The 25782-nt window shown below is 39.7% G+C and overlaps 2 protein-coding genes across 6 annotated transcripts in view; one reads left to right on the top strand and one right to left on the bottom strand.

The window, feature by feature from the left end:
- Positions 1 to 1945, bottom strand: part of SPOPL (speckle type BTB/POZ protein like) — a 62538-nt gene extending 60593 nt beyond the window's left edge. For 3 of the 5 annotated variants that reach the window (XM_041739576.1, XM_041739580.1, XM_041739581.1), the window contains exon 1: positions 1808 to 1934. The gene's annotated coding sequence lies outside the window, so the exon portion shown is untranslated. Of the gene's footprint in view, positions 1 to 789; positions 985 to 1807 lie in introns of all 5 variants that reach the window. The other 2 variants (XM_041739579.1, XM_041739577.1) reach the window with 2 other exon arrangements.
- Positions 1348 to 25782, top strand: part of LOC121482136 (translation initiation factor IF-2-like) — a 325404-nt gene continuing 300969 nt past the window's right edge. Inside the window, exons 1-3 of the mRNA XM_041739977.1 lie at positions 1348 to 1436; positions 1564 to 2645; positions 8000 to 8161. Of these exons, the coding sequence (XP_041595911.1) occupies positions 1348 to 1436; positions 1564 to 2554 (1080 nt within the window). The 3' untranslated portion in view covers positions 2555 to 2645; positions 8000 to 8161. The remainder of the gene's footprint in view (positions 1437 to 1563; positions 2646 to 7999; positions 8162 to 25782) is intronic.

Here is a 25782-nt window from a genome sequence, read left to right as displayed (position 1 = left end):
AGAGAGAGAAGCAGGCTCCACGCAGGGAGCCGGATGGGGGACTCGATCCCAGGACTCCAGGATCATACCCTGGGCCAAAGCAGGCCCTTAACCGCTGAGCCACCCAGGCGTCCCAACTGTCAGGGTTTTAAAAGAGTGAAATTTGGGGAAATATTAAGGCATAGTCATATTCATAAACATAATATGTTGAGAGAGAAAAGCTACCAGTCTTTTGAGTGAAGCCAAGCTCTTGAGTACCAATTCAACATAAGAGACTGATGAGAATAATCAGTTTTAATTATTTAATTAGCAGCATACTGAAATTTTTATCCATAAAACCCTCCTTTAGCACTATGATAAACCTGCTATATATTTCAATTTCATTTATTCTCAAAACAAATACAAAATGTTAAGGATTACCTGAAGCTGGGACCGACCTGCTTGGGGCCTGGAAACTTACCTGAAAATAAGGAGCTAAAATTCTGCACTTTTCACACAAGGAGGAATTGATTTTTACAATACAAAATATGAATCATAACAACAGCAAAAAAAAAGGTGCTAAATGAAAAGAGCAAAAAGTAGCCTCCTAGTTCCATCTTTCTTCCTCAGAATTAACCTACCAGTAGCCAAACCCAGTAAAGCTAAGGGATGATGATAAAGAACATTTACCAAGCACTTCCCAGGTGCCAGGAACTGTTGTATTTTACCTGCGTAAGTTATGCGCTTATCACCATCATCTTATCAAGTATATCACTAGCCCCATTTTATAGCTGTAAGAATACTGAGGCACAGAGAGATTAAATAACTTGCCCAAGGCCGGAGCTGGTAGATGGCAAAGCAGGGGTTTAGCTCCTGGCAGTTGAGTTACATCCGAGCTCTTAACCACCAGGCACCATTTCTCCCAAGAATAACAGGATGATAATTTGAAATATTCCACTTTTCCCATTATGGCAGCAGAGATGTAATTTTCCAAGGTATAAACCTTTTATTACTCAAATTTCCTGTCTAAGAAATAGTGGATTCAGCTGTAAGGAAAAACTGGGAAAAACAAGTATGATGGAACAATCTAGGCCCAGGATTATTGAAATACAGACAAAGCCTCAAAAAAAAGTATGGCTGAATGACACAGTTCACGGAGAGAGAAGCCAAAAGTTAGGATAAGCGAAAAGGTCGACCTTATTTCTAGTGGGTCTCACTGCTCTGAGAAGAAGGCGCCCACCGTGTCTCCCCTTTATTCAGTGCACACAGACTCGGAGGAGAAGGGGCGGCACTGGGCGGGGGGGGGGGGACCGTGGACATCTGGGCCCTGGGCCGCAGAGTTAGTTGCCGCGAGCCGGTGAACGTGAGGGAGCATCTGTGAGGGGCGGCATGTGCGCGGGGAAGGCGGAGGGCACGACCCCGCAGGAAGACGGAGGTGGGCTGCAGTGGAGGACGCACCCCCAAAACGGGCTCACGGGGTAACTTCACACGGACACGTGTCGGGGGTGAAAGGTGCGGGGCGGGGGGGGGGGGCGCTGGGGGAGGGGGACGGGGCAGAGCCCCGGCTGGGAAAGGACACAGGTAGGTATCCCCGGGCGCGCGGAGGCACCAGGTAGAGGGGCGGGAGCCCGCGGCGGGGGAGGGGAGGGGCGAGGCTCGGGGAGCGGCGGCTGCTCAGCGATGGGGGGGGAGGGGCGGGGGAGGGGCCGAGCGGCGGGCGCGGGAGGCAGCCCCGAGGGAGCGGGGCTCCGGGGCCGCCCCCTGCAGCGCCGGAGGGTCGGAAGCGCCGCGGGCGACGGCGCGGGGGACGGAGGCGCGGCGAGGACCCCGGCGGGGGAGGGGCACCTACCCGGACGCGCGGGGCGGCGGCGGCGGCGGCGGCGGCGGCTCCTCTCGCGCTGAGGCGGCGGCGGCGGAGGTGATGGCGGCGAGTCCCTGTGGCGGCCGCCTCCACCGAGCCGCATCCCTCCTCCGCGGCCCGCCCTCCTTCCTATCTCCCGCTCCTAAACTTCTTCCCCGGGATAAACAAACCCGCCGCCAGGGGCGGCCGCCTCCGCTGCTCCCGCCCCCGCGCAGCGCGCCCCCCCCCCCTCCCGGCCCCGGGCCCGTCCGGGCTCCGGCTTCCGAGTTGCGACTCCAGCCCCAGCCCCAGCCCCAGCCCCAGCGCGCGAGGGCGCGTGCGCGCGGCGGCGGCGGCGGCGGCGTGGGCTCGCCGGGCACTTCCGGCCGCCGGGATCCGCCGCCGGGTTTTGGGAGCCGCCGCGCGGCCGTGGGGGGGACGAGGCGCTCCCTTCCCCGGGGTCCGCCCCTGCGACCCGGCGGAGAACTTCGCCTCAAAAGCCCGCCGGGGATGCCTCAGTCGGCGGACGAGGGGTGCGAAGGGCGGCAGCCGTTTCTCGGGGTTTCCTCGGGGCCGTGCTGGGCTGGGAAGCCACCGCCAACTTTTACTGAAGCTCCGTGGCGAGCCGCCACCTCCGCGAAGGGGCCCGAGGCGGCGGCGGACGGCCTCCCGCGGGAGCACGGGCCCCCCGGGACGGGTCCTCAGGTGGAGGACGCGGGCCTCAGGCCCGGGCCGGGGCGGCCGAAGCGCAGCTGAGGCGGCGCCCCGGGACCCCTCGTCGGCCACTAGCGCTGCAGCTGAGGCGCCGCCCGCAGAGAGGAGACCGCCCCCCGGAGTTGAGAGAAAGGTGACCGAGGGCACAACATTTTTCAGCACTCGTGAGAGAGAACTTGCTCTAGCTGACAAGAACTCTTTTTTTTTTTTTTTTTTTTTGATTATTCATGAGAGACTCAAGGAGAAGCAGGCTCCATGCAGGAGCCCGACGCGGGACTGGATCCCGGGACCCCAGGATCAGGCCTTGGGCCAAAGGCAGGCGCTGAACCGCTGAGCCACCCAGGGATCCGAGAATATTCTCATTTAAAGAGCTTTGAGGGACCAGTGCAGGCAGGAATATCATTTAAAGACCCTCCCCCACTCCCAGTTCCTTTCAGTTTTTTAAAACTGAGCATCAGTCAATTGTTTAACCTGTTTTCCTAAGAACGGGAGACAGCGATGGAAGGAAAGACATTTTGTTATTTCACTAGGTGTTGAGCCCTGAAAGCACAGACTCACTCACTCGTATGATCTTTTAAAAATCACCTCCCCTCCCCCCGCAAACAACTTTCCAGTTTCATGGTAGAGATGATTCGCATCTCACAGATAAGAGCAACTGAGGATCAGAAATAATAAGTATCTCGTCCAAGGGTAAATGGAGTTTGAATACTGGGAAAGCAGATCTCCCTCGCTTCAAATAAATAGTACTTTGTATTATTCGTGTATTTAACACGCAAAAAACAAGCGAGGGATACAACCAGTGCTAAGGAGTTTCAGGAAAAAAAAAAAAAAAGTAAGATCAGCATAACCATAAAATCCAAAATTGCCTTAGCCAAGACTTAAAAAGCAGAAGTAAAAGTGAGCATTAGTGGGCTAGAGACTGGTGGGGAGAGGAAATAGCAATGCAAAATTCTCCAAAACGTAAGAAAGTATAGTTAAGGGCAGCCCCTGTGGCCCAGCGGTTTAGCCCCTGCTTTCCAGAGTGTGACCCGGGGGTCCCGGGATCGAGTCCCACATCGGGCTCCCTGCATGGAGCCTGCTTCTCCCTCTGCCTGTGTCTTCTGCCTCTCTCTGTGTCTCTCACGAATAAATAAATGAAATCTTTTTAAAAAAGAAAGTACAGTTAAAACGATTTGCTGTACCCATTGTTGGACTGTTAACTTTATGATATGTCACAGAAACAGTGGAAATTGTGTATGATTTCCCGTCCAGGCCTTTTAGCTCTTTCAACCCCTTAAATTCTATCCTACCATCTCTTCCACTAATCATTCTTAGGCACTGATGTAATATACTCAGGCAATCAAATTATAATAAATCCTTGAGGTCGATTTTTAATTAAGAAATGAGTAGTACTTGGGTGACCCTTGACACTTAACAGGGTTCTAGTTCCACCATAAGAATGTCAAATAGCTCATCAGGATATTCTAATAGAATCCTTTCCCTAGGCTTGATCTTTTTGCAGAGTGAGGGCATACCATTCTTTTTCTTGGTGACTTTATCCATTGATAAGGTAATACTAAGAGTAAATATGGCTTATAACTAATGCTAATAAAATTGTGATGGTTTGGCAAAGTAAAGGATGACTCAGTGGTCAATAAGCTTGGATTAAAGTTTGGTACTATGATACCAATACCCTAAAGAACTACCTTTCTTGATTTGATTTAGAACTTAACTGGATACCTATTGGAAAAGAAGACTACTATAGGCTATAGTTTATTGCTGCCGTAACTGATTTTTATAACTATATAAAGAAGTAACAGCTTTATCACTGGTGTAGAGCATAGTGTGCTTCCACCAGTCATTTATCAGGTTTGCATTGCTTAAGGCATTAACTGTTAGGGTGTTCCAACTCCTTAGACACCAAGAAACTTATGATACTCATTTTTCTGTTCACTGCCAGTTTTCTGTAGAAAACCATTCACACTCAGTGTAAGACTTGGAAGTTCTACTTACTGTAATTAATAGGTTGGCAGTTTATAAAGATCAGGAGAGCCACTCTCTTTCATAAGCATAAATGAGGACTAGACTTTGGATCTTCCTGACCCAACTCTATGAGGCTGATCTGGAGAGCCAACCAAGCATCCCACTTTGATATTTTAGTGACTGCAGCATTTTAGTTCTCTTTTCTAAATTAAAATCACAGGTGCTCCCATTTCATGACCGGGTACAGACAATGGACTCACTGCCTTCCATACCACCACCTGTTTTGTGCTATCATTTTCCAATTCTAGCTATCAAAAAACTACAGCGTGCCATGGCAGACAGTTCACAAATTCATTTTTCTGTTAGAGTCAAGAAAGTGGCAGTATGCTTTTTAGCAAACATAATATCCTTCATGAATCCTACATGAGGTACTCTTGTATTTCCCGGGACATTTTGCTCATACCCCATCCTTCCCAGTGTCCACCAGGCTCTCCTCTCCTAGTGAGCTGGCTTCCCCATATTTTTCTAACCATTATCCCTTCCTGTCTTAAATTTTCTTCAAGGGAAACAAACTCAGGCCTTAATTCCATAAACTAACACTTGTGACCAGACATTTAAAATAACATTTAGCTTTTAGAATTTATATGGAAAGAACAACTTGGTTGCTAATTATTTTACACTGTTTTAAATTTTAGGCCTTTTACTTGGAAAACACTAAAGCTCTTTAATAACTTGTGAGTTATTTTATGGATAATTTTATTTTCTCATATCTCCATTTCTCTCTCTCTGGCTTTTTGCCTTGCATATGAATTCCTAGTTTTGTAATACTTTTGCATTATATGATACTCATTACAGATCTGAAAACTTTAGAATTATACCTACAACCCTTGTGCAATGATGCCTATAGCAAGAAAGAGCCTGCAAGTTTGATGTACTTAACATTCAAAAGGCATTTCCAGAAAACTGAGATGGGGCCCACCTAGAATCTTGAGAACAGGATCATTTTTGTGTCCTTTGTTTAGGTCCCTCTGTGGCACCTTTATTTTCATGTCCCCAGCCACATTATTTCAAATATTTCAGGATACTCTTGTTTCAAATTAAATGTGCATTCATATATTTAATGCTTTGGTCCTTTGGATAATCTGTGGGGTCTACTGTAAGATGATTTTTGCTATTTCTCTTTTATCACCATATGAAGAGTACGAGTTGAGTTGCAGTTCATTAGTTGGCATACTGTTAACATTTTATAACCATTCAATCAAATGTTAATTTTAATCAGTCTTGAAACATTATTGAGGCTCTTAAAACATTAGTTATCCCTAGATTCTAGATCACTAATACCCAGTGAATGAGAAATGGCAATACCTCTATCTAGGCAATAAATCGTCTTGGAAAAGATCTTGGTTACCCTATCTACAAGTTTTCTGTTTACAAGGGAATGGGATAAAAACAACAAAAATAATCTCTTTGACAAGGTTATCCAAAGCCCCTACAGCATCCCTCCAGGCATGCTGTGAGAACTCATTCTCATCAAGGTCACTTACAGTTGCTGGAAATCTTTTAGTGTGCCAGGATCCAGGCGGTTGCTGCTGCCATGATCTAGTAGTCCATGATGACCTCTTTCTTCTTCAGCTTGGCTAGGTAAAAGCTCTTTCTCCTCTGCTGGGGCCCTGGCTCTGGCCCTGGCCCTGCCCTGCTGTCAGGTAACCCGAGAAGTTGTGGTTGATCTTGGACCTTGGAGATAGTCCCAGGGGAAGCCTAACGCTCTCCACTGTGCTCTCCAGCCCGAGGTCACCAGCCTCTGCAGCAGCCTCAAATGGCTCTAGAGGTACAGCTGCTCAGTCTCCTCCTCTTTTATCTCTGCTCAGTCATCACAATGTCCCCGGGTCAGGGTCTTTGGTCCCCTCCCAGAGAGACACACCCTGCTGCCAATGAGGATGATTTCTGGCTAGAGGAGTTTATTTAAAAAACTGCCCCTGCCAAGCCCACTGGGTGGTTCCTTGTCTCTCTAGCTTTCTCCCTGAAAATTGGAATCTATTCACTTCACTCTCCTCTGACTCTGATTTGAGAAGTAACCACTCCATGGTCATTTTCTCTGGACACAATAAGGGGCCCTCCCGCCCTCCAGAGTAATCTCAGATGACGTCCTGTTTCACTTAGACTATGAAACCCCTCCCCTCAAGGAGGAGGCATATAGAATTGGGGCCTGCTTCCAATCTAGAAGTCCTAGAGGTCCCATTGGAGGAAATGTTCTAGCAGTGTTCCTGGGATTGCCCAGTAACCAATCACACTAGGTGAACTTGGGAGCCTTGGAACTTCTATGACTCAGTGTTCCTTGACTCACTGATTTTCACTGCTCTTTTAGTCCTTTTAGAAGGACTGAGTTCTCTGACTCAGTCCTTTCTTCTGCCTCTTGCCCCTTTGGAAACTAAGTTTAGAAACTTTAGAAACTAAGCCCTGCTGTCTAGCTTTTGCCAAGTTTGCATTCATACCCCTCCATAACACTGAGTGGCCACCTGCCTCCAGATGGTTCTCTACTATTCAGTGTCCTTTGCTGCCAGCCTGCCTGCCAGTTTGGAAACCCTGGTATGACCATTTCCAAAATTAGAAACTAGACTGTGCCATCTCCAGGGACACTGTGTTGTACCTCCCAGCACCCAGTCAAGCCCAACCTCTGCATATGTCTCAGATACCCTTTCCCTAAGCCTCCCTCTCTTCCCCACCCCCACATTTCTGGCTTTGGTGATTTGGGTTTCTGCCTTCCTCTTGCCTGCCCATCCTTCCTGAAGTTCTAACACATTCTTGACCATCCCTGCCTGGACTATGGGGGGCTAAAGAAGGGCCAACTAAAGGGCTACATAATCCCTGGATATTCTATTAGAGGCCTTATTCCACATCCTGTCAAATATAGTCTTATCTCAGATGAAAAATACAATGTTTGGCTATGCAAAATGAAAGATTCATATAATTTTCCTCTGAAATATTTATTAATCTCATTTTGCAGTTTTCTGTATATTTTAGAGCCAAGATATTTTATTCCAGCTCGTAATTTGATAAAACCTGGAAAAGCATATGGGCTCTAGGGGCTGTGCCTTTAGTTAGAACCTGAGCCTTAAAATGATTTAAAAAAAAAAAAAAAAAAACAACTGGCTCTGGGTGGGAAGGACATAAGCACTTCCACACTGGATTCAGGGTCACGCCTTCCCTCTACCTTCCGTTATCACTTAAATCTTTTTCTTTTCCAGTTTTTGATAACTGGGCTTCTCTGTTTGATCCCCTGACTCGGTCACTCACCTTTTATTCGAGCTGCTTACACAGACACTCCCTTTATTCCAAATGCCAGCTGGCCTGCTGGGATTTCACAGCATCACAAGACCCCAGATTTGCTTTCACAGTGCTTCTACCACTGGGGGCCCACTGTTACAATCTTTTTTTTTTTTTTTTTCCACTGTTACAATCTTAAAGCCTCCTCCCCTTAGGAGACTGTAGCTTTTGACTATAGCATTTGTTTGCTTGACCCTGTAGCTATGAGGATGTTCTCTGCACACTGGAGTCTCATAAGTCTGCAGCTGCATCCACCTCTCTGGTGGCTCCTCCACTCAAAGAGACAGATCCAGTACTGCATATGGATGCTTCAGTCTTACCCTGTCTGCTGGGACTGACCAGGGATGACCACTTGTGTCTGAGGTATGATAGCTTCCAGGAATCATACTTTACATTTTTGTACTTAAAGTACCTGTTCACATTTATCTGCTTTAGTTATCTCATTCCGTAAAGGAGGACTTTTATGCCTCAGTTAACAACAGCATCACTGTTACACTTTTCTGGAGGTTTTTCTAATCATTGACTATTGCAGATTGAGAGTCTGCACGAGAAACCAAATATCCCAGTAATTACCCTGGATTATATCTCTTCTAAATATTAACCATTACTTAGCTGAAAGAACCATTAGAAATTTAGTTTTTCTTTTCTATGATTTCTGATTTTATAGTAGTGATTCTGCAATTTCAAAATATTTCTTAAAATTAAATTATGTATATTAAGTACAGATAGTGAACAAGTTAAGAGGGAGAGCCTACAGTAATACATTATGGCCTCTTTAGTCTACTTTCTCAGTCTTTTTCCCAAGAAAGAACATTAGGCCAGCCTTTTAAAAATTGTGTTCTCCTATAGGCTATGAATTTGAGAGGAAAAGTGATGAATGTTTTTATTTTCATGTTGTCAAGAACTCAGAAAGAAATTGCTTCTGTTTTGAATGTGGAGCCTACTGTGTGCAAAAGAGGTGTGCACACAGAGATTTCCTTTCTGAACATCTATTAGAGGGGTTTTTTTGTTTTTTGTTTTTATATATCCTTATTTCTCTAAGTTGTCATTATTTAGGTCTAGATATTTATGAAAAATGTTTTTGTCCTCCATCTGTCAAATTCCTTTTCTGAGTTTGATTTTTAGTTAACTTATTTATTGGGTCCAGGATAGACCTAAGATCTGTTTTTTTTGTTTTGTTTTGTTTTTTTGTTTGTTTTTTCCTTAAAGGAAAACACGATTTAATACTGGAATAATCATTTGATACCTTGAACTAATTTGTGGTGTCCTTGTGTTGGGAAAATGCCCACAGGACAGTGTGATGGCTCTGAGCTTGTGTCCTTCAGATCCATCTTTTGGCTTTTCTGTGCTCTAAATCTCAGACAGCTCCTGGCTATTTCCCAGGCCCTGTGTCAGCTGGCTTCCTATTGAATTAAGCCAATAGGAAGCACTGTCAGGAGCCTGGAGTGTGGGAGAATGGGAGAAACCAGTGTATTTCTCCCCCTCGCTTTCTTCCTCAGGCATTGTTCCAGCAACAATTACGTATCCTCCCAGGTTTCATCTCCTGCTTGACAAGCCTATCACAGAATCAGCCCTGGGCCCTGGCAATACGGTTTCCTCTCTCCTGCCTGTTTCAAATTATTATGGCTTCCTGTGGTTGCTAATCCCTGGATTCCTCTCAGTTTTTCCATCACCTGTACAATGGATTCCTTATATCAAATTCTCTGTTTGAAGTAATGACTGTGGTCTCTCCTTTTCTGGTTGGATTCAGCACCTTTGTCCATTTTATGTTTTTATAAGAATCTTACCCTTTTTATAGAGGAAAGAATGATTTTCACAAAGAAGTGGTCATTTTAAACTTGGGATGTGTCTGTGCGTATGCTCATGACTTGACTAATGTCTTTGTTCTTTCCGCTTCTTATCTCCTATACTTGCTTCCCACCTCCCAAAATAGCCAACCCATTCCCTGTTCTCTGCCACTTTCCACCCTTAAAGCATACAACACCTGTCTTTTGGCGTCATATCACCTTGGATGCACAATGATTTATTTGCTTTTTTTAGTTTTTAAATTCCTTTTTATATAATGTTCTTAACAAGACTGTGACAACTGTAAGATAGCAAAAAGGAGTACTGGATTTTTCATCCAGAATTTGAATCTGTGGAACCTTGCTTGAATCCTTAAGCCTCTTCTTGTACAACAGGCCCTTGGTAGTAAAACAGAGAAAAGATGACTTCACCAGAGCTATGAACAAATGAGATTAAAACATGAAAGGATTTTGTAAGTGATAAAATGCTAAGCAAATGCAAGAGATTATTTAAAGCTGTAAATAAGAGTAGTTATTTTTTTCTTAAAACAAATGTAATTTTAAAAGTCTTAGCAAAGGTATTTCACAGTTGGAATTTATGCTGAAGTTTAGTAGCTTCATATCTAACACATGACTTTTTAATTTCAGTTCTGTTGACATTTGGGACTAGATAATTCTTTGTTGTAGGGGGCTATTCTGTACACTGTAAAATGTTTAGTGGTATCCTTGTATCTGTCTGCTAGATGCCAGTAGCACCCTCCCCTTCAGTTTTGATAACCAGAACTTCTATAAACATTGCCAAATGTCCCTCTGGGAGAAGAGAGAAGCAAAAGTACTGATCTAACCAAATCTACTTGGGAAAATGTCACTTCTTTTTAATTTAAGTTGTTAAAAATAAATAAAGGAGAAGACTTTGGGGAAGGACTTCTAAAAATGCAACTATGAAACATAACTTAAGAGATCAATAAACCTTGCAATGAAAGTGAGTAGTTATTATCACAGCAGCAATGTATCTCACGAAGTATTTATGTTGGAGAGACTAATTTTCCTGCTTAGTTTTCTGGTTAGACTACCTAACCAAGATGGGCTTTCTTCATAAAATTAATCCTTTTGTTATTTATGTTAGGTATTTAAAAACACTGATACTTTATATCTATCATATGTTGCTATCTTTTGATGTCCTTTAAAGCTTCATTAAGTGTTTGTAGGAACAAATATTTCACTAATATTATGACTCAAATATTGTGGGTCTGTACTGGTGTAGATTGCCTTTAGTAGCAGTAGGAGTTAGAATTTTATAAGCATCATGGCTAGCCTCATATTATTATAATTCCTAATATGATACTCTTAACTATCATTAAATTACCATTGGAAGGCAATGGTAATTTAAAATATAGAAATTTAAATTTAAATTTATAGCTATTTAAAATATAGAAATTATTGTTTTAAAAGTATTGATTCTAGCTTTCAAAGATGTCTTTTTTAGCTTATATTGTCAACAGGTTTCTAAGAGTGGTTTCTCATCTCCAACTGTGTTGGTTAGCTTTCTTCCTAGCTTACAGAAATACTGACCAGAGCAGATTGTAAAACAGGAGAAGCAGGGATGTCTGGGTGGCTCAGCGGTTGAGCACCTGCCTTGGGCCCAGGACGTGATCCTGGAGTCCCGGGATCGAGTCCCACATCCGGCTCCCTGCATGGAGCCTGCTTCTACCTCTGCCTGTGTCTCTGCCTCTCTCTCTCTCTCTCTCTCTCTCTCTGTATTTCTCATTAATAAATAAATAAAATCTTTAAAAAAAAAAAAAAGAACAAGGAGAAGCAGATTGTAATGATAAGGCTACTTTTGTTGGGAAGACAGAGATGTACTGTCCTTGACATGAGTGTATTGCTAACCTTGTGGGCACACAGCATCTCTAAGACTGTTAAAAAGAATACTTACTGCTTCAGAGAATTAGATTCATTTCCTCATCTACTATTTTGCATTCTTCTGGTTAATCTTTCTTTGGGGGATGATGGGCCCTCTGATGATTAATAATGCTCTTTTAAGGATTTTTTTTTTTTCATAGAGTATTTCAATAAAAAGTCTTATGATTGAGGTAGATACTGGGAGTTTTGGATGAAGACAGTGCAATGAAATTGGGCCAGAAAGTTAGGACCCTCTTATTTGCTGTCATACTACCAAATTTGAATTACTGGATCAGGCCTACCTTTACATTCACTGCCATTTCCCCGGTAAATTACATATTATATCTGCCCTGCAAGTTCTCATCTATTAGACCCCTGTGGAGAAAATTGAATCAGTAAACTATCAGGACAAGTTTGGGCTAGCATACCACACCATGAATGAGTTTTCTACAGTGGAATTCTCTTGTTTCTGGAGAAGGAATCTGTCTATGGTATCAGTATTTGCTTCATTTGTTTTTGATTTTTAAGATCTGAGAAACAAAAAATGTGAGCGTGGATGCCAAATTTCCCATTATCATCAAATAAAGAAGAAAAGACATGGACCATTTCAGAGACCTTCTTGCTAACTCTGCTTCATAAGAAAAGCTCACAGATGGAGTTAGAGGGTCTGAATTCACCTTCCTACCTTCCTTCCAACCGAAACAAACAAGAAACAAAACCAAAAAAGATAAAATACTTTAAACAGTGCTTTTTAAGGCACTAGATATCAGGCAATAAAGGACAATGATTCTTGGAAGATAAGAAACAAGAGATGAGGCCTACTATTGCCCCAGCGTACTAACTTGAGAGAGTTTTCAGGCCCTGACATATGGAAGGAAAGCTGAGGTGAAGCCTAGTTAAGACCAGGAATTTAAGAAACAGATGTGAGAGTCCAGGGACATCAGGGCAGTGAGAGTTGCTGGGATAGGGGCAAAAAGCAGAGAGTTGCACAGAAAGAAAATAGGCAATGTGCAACTGGTACAAGTGTCAAATATTCAGCAAAGTCCTGATCAGCACATGCTGTGAGGGAACTACCTGAGACCCTGAAAGAAATAAAGACAACCTCTGTGTGGAGCACATAAAGGGCCAGAAATAAGGGCGCCTGGGTGGCTCAGCAGTTTAACGCCACCTTTGGCCCAGGGTGTGATCCTGGAGACCCGGGATCGAGTCCCACCTCAGGCTACCTGCATGGAGCCTGCTCCTCCCTCTGCCTGTGTCTCTGCCTCTCTCTCTCTCTGTGTCTCTCATGAATAAATAAATAAATCTAAAAAAATTTAAAAATAATAATAAAAAAATAAAGGGCCAGAAATCGTGCCCATTCCCTCCAGCCTGACTAGAAACACTTATAGTTCATAAGACACTGGGTAGATTACTGAAGAATGTCTTGCTACATTAGCAGGGAATAATTAGCTCTAGACTCAGAACCGCTCCCAATCTGTCAAACCATGAAAGCAAAACCTGAAAGGATCTATTTCCAATAACTTAGCATCATTCCTGATGTAAGCTCAAGAAGCTTTATGAGAATTCAAAAGTATCCAGCACCAAACAAAATGAAAATCACAAAATATGCATGCAATCAAAGACTACCACACATGCAATGAGATAGAAAAATACAACCCACAATGAGAATAACCAAATGGTCAAAACTGTCCCAGAATTGATACAGATGATGTAATTTGTAGCAATGGACATCAAAACTTTTATGATTATATTATATATTCAAAGAGGGTAAGTAGAGATTAAAAAAAAAAAAGACCCCCATCAAATTACTAGAGATGAAGACTACAATGTCTAGGATGAAAGATAGGTTGGATGCAATTAACAGCAAATTAGTTGTGACAGATAAGAATTTGAAGGCATAGCAATAGAAACCATCCAAAATGAAACACACAGAGAAAAAGGAACTCCCCACATTAAAGAGTATTGGTGAGTTGCGGGAGCCTAAGGTATGAGTAATTAGAGTTTCCACAAGAGAAAGAGGGGTAGGGCAGAAATTTTTTGAAGAAATTCAGAACCTTGCCAAACTTGATAAACCCACAAATTGAAGAATCTCGATGAAACCCAACCACAAGAAACATGAACAAAATTACAGCAAGGTCTATAATCACCAAAATGTAAAATGACGATAGAAAAGGAGAAAGCTACAAGTACCCAAAAATAAAAGACACATACAGAACAACAAAGATAAGACAAAATATTTTTTTTTAATTGGAAATAATGCCAGGTGAGAATACAGTGGAGCAGCATCTTTAAAGTAATGAAAAAACTTGTCAGCCTAGAATTACATGTCCTGCTAAAATATTTTTCAATGACAGTAAAGATATTTTCAGACATATAAAAGCTAGAAGAATTCATTGCCAGTACTACAAAAAATGTTGTAAGAAGTTAGTCAAGCAGAAGGAAAATAATACTAAGTGGAAACAAAATATACAAAGAAATGAAGAACTCCAGAATTGGTGACTATATAGTTAAATATATCATTTCTTTCCTACTCAAATCCTTTAAAAGATAATTTACTGTTTAAGCAAAAATACAAACAATGTCCTTTTAATACGTATAAGTAGAATGCATGATAACATTAGCATAAAGGTCAGGAAGGGAGAAATTAGAGTTTTTTAGAGCTTAAGTGTTTTACCATCACTTGAACATAGACTGTGAAAAGATAAAGCAATAAAATAGCTAAAGAAAGATATAGTGAATAGCCCAACAAAGCAGAAAGCAAATTCATTAAAAAAGATCCAGAAGATGGTAGAAAAAAGGAAAGGGGGAACAAAGAACCTATTTATCAAAGATAAATAGAAAACAACCATATAAATAATCACATTAAATATAAATAGTTTAAGCATTGCCATTAAAACAGTAAAATTATCTGATTGGATTTGAAGGCACAATCCAACTAACTGCTGCTTACAAGAAATGCACTTCATATATAAAGACAAATATGTTAAAAGGATAGAAAAAAGATACAACATGGCTAAAACTAGTCAAAAAACACTGAGGTGACCATTAGATATTTCTAGAGCAAGACTATTACCACGCATAATCCTTCATAATCCTTATGAAATGATTTTTATTTCTATTGTAAACTTTTCATTTTGTAATGATTGTGATGGTCATTTCATAAGGATTAAGTAGTCAAAAGGATGTAATCCTAATGATTTATGCACATATTAATAGTGCTTCAAAAAAGTGAGGTAAAAACTGATAGAACCACAAGGAGAAATAGACAAATGAACTTGGAGACTTGAACAACCTTCATGACCAACTTGATCTGATTGACTGTTATAAAATACTGCACAACAAAAGTAGAATACACATTCTTCTCAACTGTACTTTAACCATTTACCAAGATCGGTCATAATTTGTGCCACAATACACATCTCAGGAATTAATATATATATATTCCAATCATACAAAATCTGTTCTCTGACCACAATGGAATTAAACTGGAAATAAGTAATATAAAAGATCTTTGAAAAATTCCTAAATATTTAAAAATTAAATACTGCACGTTTTAATGACCCATTAATCAAAGAAGTCAAAAGAGAAATTAGAAATCATATTGAATTAAATGAAAATAGAAACAACATAAAAGAATCAGTGGGATAATTCCCTTGGAAATTTATACCATCATACCTATATTTAAAAAAAAAGAATGGTCTGAAATGAATGACCTTCCACTATGAAAAACTAACAAAGGAAATTGAGCCCAAAGTAAACAGTACACATGAAATAATACAGATCAAAACAGAAATAAAGGGTGCCTGGATGGTTCAGTTGGTTAAGCATCTGCCTTTGGCTCAGGGCATGATCCCATGGTCCAGCATGGGGCTCCCTGCTCAGTGAGGAATCGGCTTCCCTTCTCCCTCTGTACCTCCCCTGTTTGTGCTATCTCTCTGTCAAATAAATAAAATCTTTAAAAACAAAAAGCAAAAAATAAATAGAGAAAAATCTATGAAACCAAAAGATGATTCTTTGAGATCAGTAAGATAGATATACCTATAGTTGGACTGATCAGGAAAAAAAAAAAAAAAGAAGAGATACATAATAAAAGGAATAAGAAAGGATATCACTACCGATTTTAATAGACAGTAAAAGGATAAGGGAATATTTTGAACAACTTTATGCCAACACCTTTGACAATTTGGGTGAAAGGTATATTACTTGAAAAACACACTCAAGAAGAAAGAGATATACTGAAAAGACTGATATCTGTTATAGAAATTGGAAAGCATTTTTTTCCTCAAAAAGAAATTCTATAAAATTTGCAGGCCTCAGGCCTACTTGGCTTCACAGGTTAATGCTACCTGATTTTTTTTTTTTTTTTATGCTACCTGATTTTTAAGGAAGAAATAATATCAATTCTACTTTAACTTTCCAAAAAAAATTAGAAGAGGAAGGAATACACAACAACTCATCTATGAAGTCAGTATTATCCTGATATTAAAACTAGACAAAGACATTGCATAAATAACTCTGAAAAAAAAATAAAGATAGCTAATAGTCTCTGATTTCAAGAATTATAATGCTACAGCAATCCGAGTATCATGGTAAATGAGTTCAATGTTTTAAGATCAAGATCGATACAGAAAATCTAATAGTTTCTATTAGTAGCAAATAACCTGAAAAATGAAATTAAGAATTCTATGTACATTACTATCAAAATTATATTGCCACATAACATATCAAAATCAATTCAAAAGAGAGAAGACAAAATGTCAGAGCTACAGCTATGAAACAATTCAAAGAACACATGGATATAAATATTCAACCTTGGCTTAAGCAACAGTTTCTTAGATATGATACCAAAAGCACAATCAACCAAAGAAAATCTAGATATGTTTGACTTCATCAAAATTAAAAACTTTTGCATATTAAAAGATACTATCAAGAAAATGAAGACAACCAATAGAATGGGAGAAAATATCTGTAAATCATATATCTGATAAGGAACTTTTATCTAGAAAATGTAAAAAACATTTACAACTCAAAAAATAAGAAGATGAATAACCGAATTTAAAAATGGACAGAAGATACAGGTATAATTATTTTAAACAACTGTCTTAATCCAGAAAAAAATTACTAGAATCAATGAAGAGTTCGGTATGATGGTTAGATACAAAATTAATATAGAAAAATCAATATTTTCCTATATATTAACAATATGTTAAAGAGTGAAACAAAAGGCACCTATTCTCAACAACAATAAAAACATAAAATACTTAAGAAAAATATGATTCATGTTAAAAACTAAGACTACATGAAACAATAAAAGATCCAATAAATGTAGCTACAAAGCTTCTTCCTAATAGACACTACTTTTCAGATACAAATCCTCCCCAAGGTAATTTAGAAATGTAACCCTAATCATTGTTTATGAAAGTTAAGCTGATTCTATAGGTCAAATGGTAGAGAGAGAATAGAAAGTAATATCCTGGAAAACGCGGAAGTAAAAGAGAGGTAGTAACTTCTCTTTCAGGATAAAAAAAAAAGGAAAATATAATTATAAAACTATGGGGTTGGTGCAGGCAGAGATATTGCTGAATAAGATTGAATAGAATTTAGAAACAAGAGTCTGTACGCTGGGATTTAGCATTGTAGTTAAGAGCATTGAATCTCAAGCCAGGCCTTAGTGGTTACACATTCCTGAGCAAGGTGCTTAAACTCCGTGTTATACTTTCCTTATGTGTAAAATAGGGAGAAATGTACTACCCATATCTTACAGTTATTGTGAAGATTAAATGAGTTAATATGTATTTTTAAAAATGGACAAATGATTTGAATATGCATTTCTCTAAGGATCTACCAATGATCAGTAAACAATGTGTTAAAAGATGTTTACTGTTATTAGTTATCTGGGAAATACACATCAAAACCACAGTGAGATACTCCTTCATACCCACCAGCATGGCTGTAATTATAAAGTCAAATAACAATAGGAGCTGGTAAGAATGTGGAGAAATACACATTCCTTGTACATTGCTGGTAGGAATATAAAATGTTGCAGCCTCTTTGGAAAGCAGTCTGGAAGTTCCTTAAATCGCCAAACGTACAGCTACTATATGGCCTAGCAACTTCACTCTTAGGTATACCCAAATGAAATGAAAACTTATGTCTACACAAAAAGTCGTGCATAGGTGTTTATAGGAACATGAGTCATAGCCAACAGGTGGAAACAACTCAGTCTATATACTGATGGATGGATAAACAAATGTGGTATATCCATACAATGGAAAAATATTCAGCCATAAAAAGAATGATAGAGAGTTACCTGGGGACTCAGTTGGTTAAGCATCTGTCTTCATCTCAGGTCACGATCCCAGGGTCCTGGCATGGAGCCCCCCATTTGACTCCCTGCCTCAGCGGGGAGCCTGCTTCTCCCTCTCTCTCTCTCTCTCAAATAAAGAAATAAAATATTTTTTAAAAAATGAAATACTATTGCACACAATATAGATGAACCTTGAAAACATGCTAAATGACAGAAACCAGACACAAGGCCACATGTTTGTATGAGTCTATTTGCATGAAATGTCCAGAATAAGCAAACCGATAAAGATGAAAAGTAAATTAGTAGTTGCCAGGAATTGGAGGTTAGAGGATGGATTGGAGAAGTTGAAAACTGACTGCTAATGATTATAGGGTGTTTGGGGGAGGGCAATATTGAAAATGTCCTAAAATTACAATAGTGGTAATTCTTGTACAACCTTCTGGATATATTAAAAGCCACTGAACCTCTAAATTATACACTTTGAAGGGTAAATTCAATGCTTGTTAATTAATATCACAATAAAAATGGATATAATAAGAGGGGAACAAACTTATCTTTCTGCCATCTAACCAGTGTATAAGCTCTCCTCCCATTCTCTCCTTAATCCAGTTACCACAGGCACCTCAGTACCTCAGTCAGTTAAGTGTCTGCCTTTGGTTCATATCACTATCAAACCTTTGGTCATGTTATGTTCATGGGGTCCTGGGATCAAGTACTGCATCCCATCTCCCTGCTTTTCCCTCTCCCACTGCCGGCCACTCTCCATGTTTGTGTTCTCTCTGTCAAATAAACAAACAAAATCTTAAACACACACACACACACACACACACACACACACAAAATAAAAACAAAAAAATTCCAGTGACCACTCCAAACACAGCATCGTCTCAAGGTCACTGATAACCTGCATTTATCTAATCCATTGTCAACTTCTGTCCTAATTTACTCACCCTTAGCAGCATCAAAAATAGTTTGCCAATACATCCTTTTTGATATTTTTTCTAGAGTTCCATGAACTCACACTCACCTACTTTTCTCTTACCAGATTTGTATAACTAGGGGCATAATCACACTCTTCAGTTAGATTTCTGATAGGTTCCTAAAATTTTGAATGTATGAGATAGAATTCTATTTCCTATAACCCACATATGCATAGTAGGCCTGGTCTTTCTCATGAAAAGTTAACATATAATTTACTTAGGGACTCAGGCAAAAGCTAAGGAGGCACTTACCACATTTGATTATTCCCTTTCCCTGATCTTACACATTCATTTCAGTGGCAAGTTTTAATAGTGCTACTCTCAAAATATATGCTGAATCTGTCTAACTCTCATTTATTCAAAGATGTCAAAGAGTCTTTGTGGAATAGTGCCTGGGATATTAGGTTCTATGTGGTCCCCTGGGCCACTGTAAAGACTCTCACCTTTAGTTCAAATGAAATTCAAGATTTTGCCCAAAGTAGTAACATGCTCCAGCTTACATATTTAAAGATCATTCTGATTTTTTGTTGAAGTTAAATTATATGGCAGTAGTGCAAAAAAGAAAATAGGGAACACAATGAAGAGACTATTAGTGTTTTGAAACAAAATTCACAGAAAACTTCTGAGAGACAGGAAGATAGTGGCAGAGTAGGAGGACCCTAGGCTCACTTGTCCCATGAATAACTAGATAATTAAGAACTCAGAAGTTCACCTGCAGACAGAAAAACATCTACAACTAAAGGAAGAGAAGAGGCCACATCAAAGAAGGTAGGAGGTGTGGAGATATGGGTTAGGGGAGAAAGAGATCCTGATTGCTGCTGAGGGGAGGGAGCTGTGGTCATGGAGAAAGGTAAAAGTAGAAGAGCACTCAGGGGAATGCACAGGAGAACATCACCCCATGGCCATTGGCTTGGAAAATGAGAGGTGCTCAATTTCATGAGTTCTTGCAACCAGCGGAGCTTAGAGTCTGGAGTTTTAAAGTCCGTGGCTTGGCTGGGAAAGAGCACCATGCTGCTCCAGGGTAGAAGGCAAGCAAACCACCCAGGGATGGACAGTGGAAACAGTGAACTGGAGAGTAACTGTGACACACAGCAGGGAGATTATTTCATCTTCTTGGACCATGTCCATGAGCGGCAGCATTCACAGAGACAACTTCCTGGGAACAAAGGAGCTGGCCAGTGCCATTTTTCTCCTTCACCCTCAGGATAACCACAGAGCCACCTGAAGGAAGTAGTGCAGTGTGGACACTAGCTTTCTAACTTAGTTCACTAACCTGTATACCCCTGTACTGCTGTGGAACAGCCCTTCACAGTCATACCTACTTCAGTACCAGTGTGGCAGACCCTTCCCCTAGAAGACTAGCGCAAACCATTGTTCACACCACATCTCCTGACCAGAGAGTTTTGCAGCACCTCAGTTGAGATGGTGACAGGTCTCATTTCACAAGCAGCCTAGAGAACACCTAGTTAAAACTTGCCACATTTAGGGTAGGATGAAACACTGCCTCCAGCAGGCAAGAAGAGTACTGTAGACAACTGGCCTAAAGGACAGAGTAACCAGAACACAGCAGTAGAGTGCATGCAGAACATACTGGAAATACTCCTTGGAAGTGCCAGGCTCTGAGCACTATATAACCTCTTCATTAGGCCATTACTTTCAGAAAAAAGAGACATAACTGGCTTTTCTAACACAGAGAAGCAGGCTGAGGCTTAAACCAAATGAGAAGACAGAGAAAATTATCAAAAATGAAAGAACAAGATAAGGTCATGGCCAGAGATCAAAGTGAAACAGATAAAGTAACATGTCTGATGGAGAATTTAAAGCAATGATCATATAAGGATACTCACTGGACTTGAGAAAAGGTTGGAAAAAAATCAGTGAGACACCTACCACAGAGAAAAAAAAAAGGAAAATCAATCAGAGATGAAGAATATAATACACAGTAACAGAAACAGGCTTGATACAGTGAACAGCAGGCTGGAAGAAGCAGAGGAACAAAGTCATGAACTAGAAGAGAAAATAATAGTAAATAATGAAACTGAACAAAAGAGAGAATTGTGCAACATGAGAACAGACTTGGGAAATATTATTACATCAAATGTAATAACATTCCTATTATAGACATTCCAGAAGAATAATAGGGACTAAAGGGGCATAAGATTTACGTGAGGAAATAATAGCTAAAAATTTTCTTAATCTGGGGAAACAAACAGACCTGCAGGTCCAGGAGGCACAGAGAACTCCATCAAAATCAACTAAAATATGCCCATACCAAGATATATTGTAATTACATTTGCAAACTATAGTGATTAAAAAAAAAATCTTAAAAGCAGGAAGACAAAAGAAGTCCTTATAAGGGAAGATCTGTGAGGCTAGTGGGAGATTTATCAACCGAAACTTGGTAAGCCAGAAGAGAGTGGCAGGTCGTATTCAAAGTGCTGAATGGGAAAAACCTGCAGCCATGAATACTCTATCCAGCAAAGCTGTCATTCAGAATAGAAGGATATATAAAGAGTTTCCCAGACAAACAATAACTAAAGGAGTTCATGACCACTAAACCAGCCCTTGCAAAAAATATTAAGGGGTACTCTGAGTTCAAAGGAGAGACCAAAAGTGACAAAGACAAGAAAGGATCAGAAAAAGTCTCCAGAAACCATGACAAAACAAGTAATAAAATGGCAATAATTACATACCTATCAATAATTACTTTGAATGTAAATGGATTAAATGCTCCAGTCAAAAGACATAGGGTGTCAGAATGGTCTAAAAAAACAAGACCCATCTATATGCTGCCTATAAGAGACTCGTTTTAGATCTGGAAACCTGCACCTTGAAAGTGAAGTGATAGAGAAGATTAACATGCAAATGTATGGCAGCATAAAGCAGAGTAGCAATATTAATATCTGATAAACTAGACTGTAAAACAAAGACTAATGAGACATAAAGAAGGGCACTATACCATAGTAAAGGGGACAATCCAACAAGAAGACATAAAAATTATAAATGTTTATGCACCCAACATGGAAGCACCCAGATACATAAAACAATTAATAAGCATAAAGGAACCCATTGATAATACAATAATAATAAGGGATTTTAACACTCTGCTTATACCAATGGACAGATCATCTAAACATAAAATCAATACAGAAACAATGGCTTTGCATGACACACTGGACCAGATGGACTTAGCAGATATATTCATCCTGAAGGAACAGAATATACATTCTTTTCAAGTGCACATGGGACATTCTCCAAAATAATCACAACTTAGCTTACAAGAGGCCTTAACAAGTACAAACAAACCTGAAATCATACCATGCATCTTTTCGGACCACAATAAAATGAAACTACAAGTCAACCACAAGAAAAAACTGGAAAGACCACAAATACAAGGAGGCTAAACAACATGGTATTCAACAATGATGGGTCAACCAAGAAATCAAAGAAGAAATTTAAAAAAGAAAAACATAGAAACAAATGAAAGTGAAAACACTATGTCTAAATAAACATGGGATGCAGCAAAAGCAGTCCTAAGAGGGAAGTATATAGCAATCCACAGACCTACCTTAAGAGGCAAAAAAAAAAAAAAAAAAAAAAATCAACTTAACTTTTCACCTAACGAAGCTAGAGAAAAAACTTCAGAGCAAACATAAAGCCAGGAGAAGGAAGGAAATAATAAAGATTAAGGCATAAATAAATGATACAGAAACTTAAAAATCAAACAAACAAACAAATAAGAGAACAAATCAATGAAACCAGGAGCTGGGGAAAATTAATGGAATTGATACATCTCTAGCCAGACTTACCAAAAAGAAAAGAGAAAGAACTCTAATAAAATCACAAAGTGAGAGAAGAAGTAACAATCAATGTCATGGAAATACAAACAATTTTAAGAGAATATCATGAAAAACTATATGCCCAACAAATTGGCCAACCTAGGAAAAATGGATAAGTTCCCAGAAACATATAAACTGCCAAACTAAAACAGGAAGAAATAGAAAACTTGAACAGACTGATAACCAGCAAAAAAATTCAATCAGTAATCAAAGAACTCCTAACAAACAGAAGTGACTTCACAGGCCATCTTTAATACCTATCCTTCTAAAACTATCCCAAAAAATAGGAAAGGAAGGAAAACTTCCAAACTCATTCTGTGAGGCCAGCATTGCCCTGGTACCAAAACTAGATAAAGATCCCACTAAGGATCTACAAAAAAAAGGAGAACTACAGGCCAATATCCCTGATGAACATAGATGCAAAAATCCTCAACAAAATACTTGCACATTGAATCCAACAATACAATAAAAAAGAAAATCATTCACCACAATCAAGTAAGATTTATTCCTGAGCTGCAAAGGTGGTTCAGTATTCATAAATCAATCAACGTGACAGATCAAATTAATAAAGGATAAGAACCATGTAATCATTTCAACACATGCAGGAAATGCATTTGACAAAGTAAAGCATTCATTCATGATAAAAACTCTCAAAAAAGTAGGTTTAATGGGAATGTATCTCAGCATAATAAAGGCTATATGTGAAAATCCCACAGCAAACACCATCCTCAACAGGAAAAACTGATATTAGGAACAAGACAAGGATGTTTACTCTCACTATTTTTATTCAACATAGTACTGGAAGTCCTAGCCACAGCCGTCAGACAACAAAAAGAAGACAACAAAAAGAAATAAACATCAGCAGCAAGGAAGAAGTAAAACTTTCCCTATTTGCAGATGATATGATACTATATATAGAAAACCTCTAATGCTCCACCAAAAACCTGCTAGAGCTGATAAATGAATTAAGTAAAGCTTCAGAATACAAAATCAATGTTCAGAAATGTTTTTGCACTTTCATACACCAATAATGAAGCAGCAGAAAGAGAAATGAAGGAATCAATCGCATTTACAATTGCACCAAAATCAATAAGATACTTAGGAATAAACCTAACTAAAGAAGTTAGTTAGGTTTATTAAACCGAACTAAAGAAGTTTTCCAGACTTGCACTCTGGAAACTTTAAAACACTGTTGAAACTTGAAAACACTGAAAACACTGTTGAAATTGAAGATGATACCAAAAAAAGAAAGAAAAAAGAATAGACATTCCACTGTTAATGGATTAAAAGAACAGTTATTATTGAAATGTCAAAATTACTCAAAGCAATCTACACATTTAATGCAATCCCTATCAAAATATCAACAGCTTTTTTCACAGAGCTAGAATAAACAATCATAAAATTTGTATGGAACCACAAAAGATCCTGAATAGCCAAAGCAATCTCGAAAAATAAAAACAAAGCTAGAGACATCATAATTCTAGACTTTAAGGTTTATTATAAAGCTATAGTGATCAAAACAGTGTGGTACTGGCACTAGACATGTAGATCAATGGAACAGAATAGAAAACCTTGAAATGAGCCCACAAGTATATTAAGTTAATCTTCAACAAAGAAGGAAACAATATCCAATGGGAAAAAAAAGTCCCTTAAACAAATGGTGTTGGGAAAACTGGATATCAACATTCAAAAGAATAAAATGGGACCACTTTCTTACACCATACATAAAAATAAGCTCAAAATGGATTAAAGACCTAAATGTGAGATCTGAAACCATAAAAATCCTAGCAGAGGACATAGGCAATAATTTTATTGGCATCAGCCATAGCAACTTCTTTCTAGATATGTTTCCTGAGGCATGGGAAACTCTGCATCACTTGCCATCAGGGAAATACAAATCAAAACCACAATGAGATACCACCTCACACCAGTGAGAATGGGGAAAATTAACAAGGCAGGAAACCACAAATGTTGGAGAGGATGCGGAGAAAAGGGAACCCTCTTACACTGTTGGTGGGAATGTGAACTGGTGCAGCACTCTGGAAAACTGCGTGAAGGTTCCTCAAAGAGTTAAAAATAGACCTGCCCTATGACCCAGCAATTGCACTATTGGGGATTTACCTCAAAGATACAGATGCAATGAAACGCTGGGACACCTGCACCCCGATGTTTATAGCAGCAATGGCCTTCCCAGCAAACTGTGGAAGGAGCCTCGGTGTCCATCGAAAGATGAATGGATGAAGAAGATGTGGTTTATGTATAAGGGCGGGGGTTGGGGGTGAATGGGTGACGGGCACTGAGGGGGGCACTTGACAGGATGAGCACTGGGTGTTATTCTGTATGTTGGCAAATTGAACACCAATAAAAAATAAATTTATTATTAAAAAAAAACTATTGGGACTATATAAAAATTAAAACTTTTGAACAGCAGGGTTGCCTGGGTGGCTCAGCAGCTGAGCAACTGCTTTGGCTCAAGGCATGATCCTGGGTCCTGAGATTGTGTACCACACTGGGCTCCCCAAAAGGAGCCTGCTTCTCCCTCTTCCTGTGCCTCTGCCTCTCTCTGTGTCTCATTAATAAATAAAATCTTTAAAAAAAACAACTTATGAATGACATAGGAAATGGCCAAAAAAACTAAAAGATAACCTATTGAATGGGAGAAGGTATTTGCTAGTGATAAATTCAGTAAGGGATTAATATTCAAAATACATAAAGAACTTATAAACTCAACACTCCAGGGATGCCTGGGTGGCTCGGCAGTTGAGTGTCTGCCTTTGGCTCAGGACATGATCCTGGAGTCCCGGGACCAAGTCCTACATCGGGCTCCCAGTGAGGAGCCTGCCTCTCCTTCTGTCTGTGTCTCTGCCTCTCTCTCTCTCTCTCTCTGTGTGTCTCTGTGTCTCTCATGAATAAATAAATAAAATATTAAAAAAATAAAACCCTCAATACTCCAAAACTAAGTAATCCAATAAAAAGGGGCAAAAGACATGAATAAGCATTTTTCCAAAGGTAACATATAGATGGCCAACAGACACAAGAAAAGATGCTTAACATCACTCATCATCAGAGAAATGCAAATCAAAACTAGATGAGATATCACCTACCTCACATCTGTCAGAATGGCTAAAATCAACACAAGGAACCAAGTATTGGTGAGGATGTAGAGAATGGG

The sequence above is a fragment of the Vulpes lagopus genome, chromosome 24 (genome assembly GCF_018345385.1).
Source record: "Vulpes lagopus strain Blue_001 chromosome 24, ASM1834538v1, whole genome shotgun sequence".
Taxonomy (NCBI): domain Eukaryota; kingdom Metazoa; phylum Chordata; class Mammalia; order Carnivora; family Canidae; genus Vulpes; species Vulpes lagopus.
The sequence above is the reverse complement of the archived record's forward strand: the minus strand, read 5'-3'. Positions and strand labels throughout refer to the sequence as shown.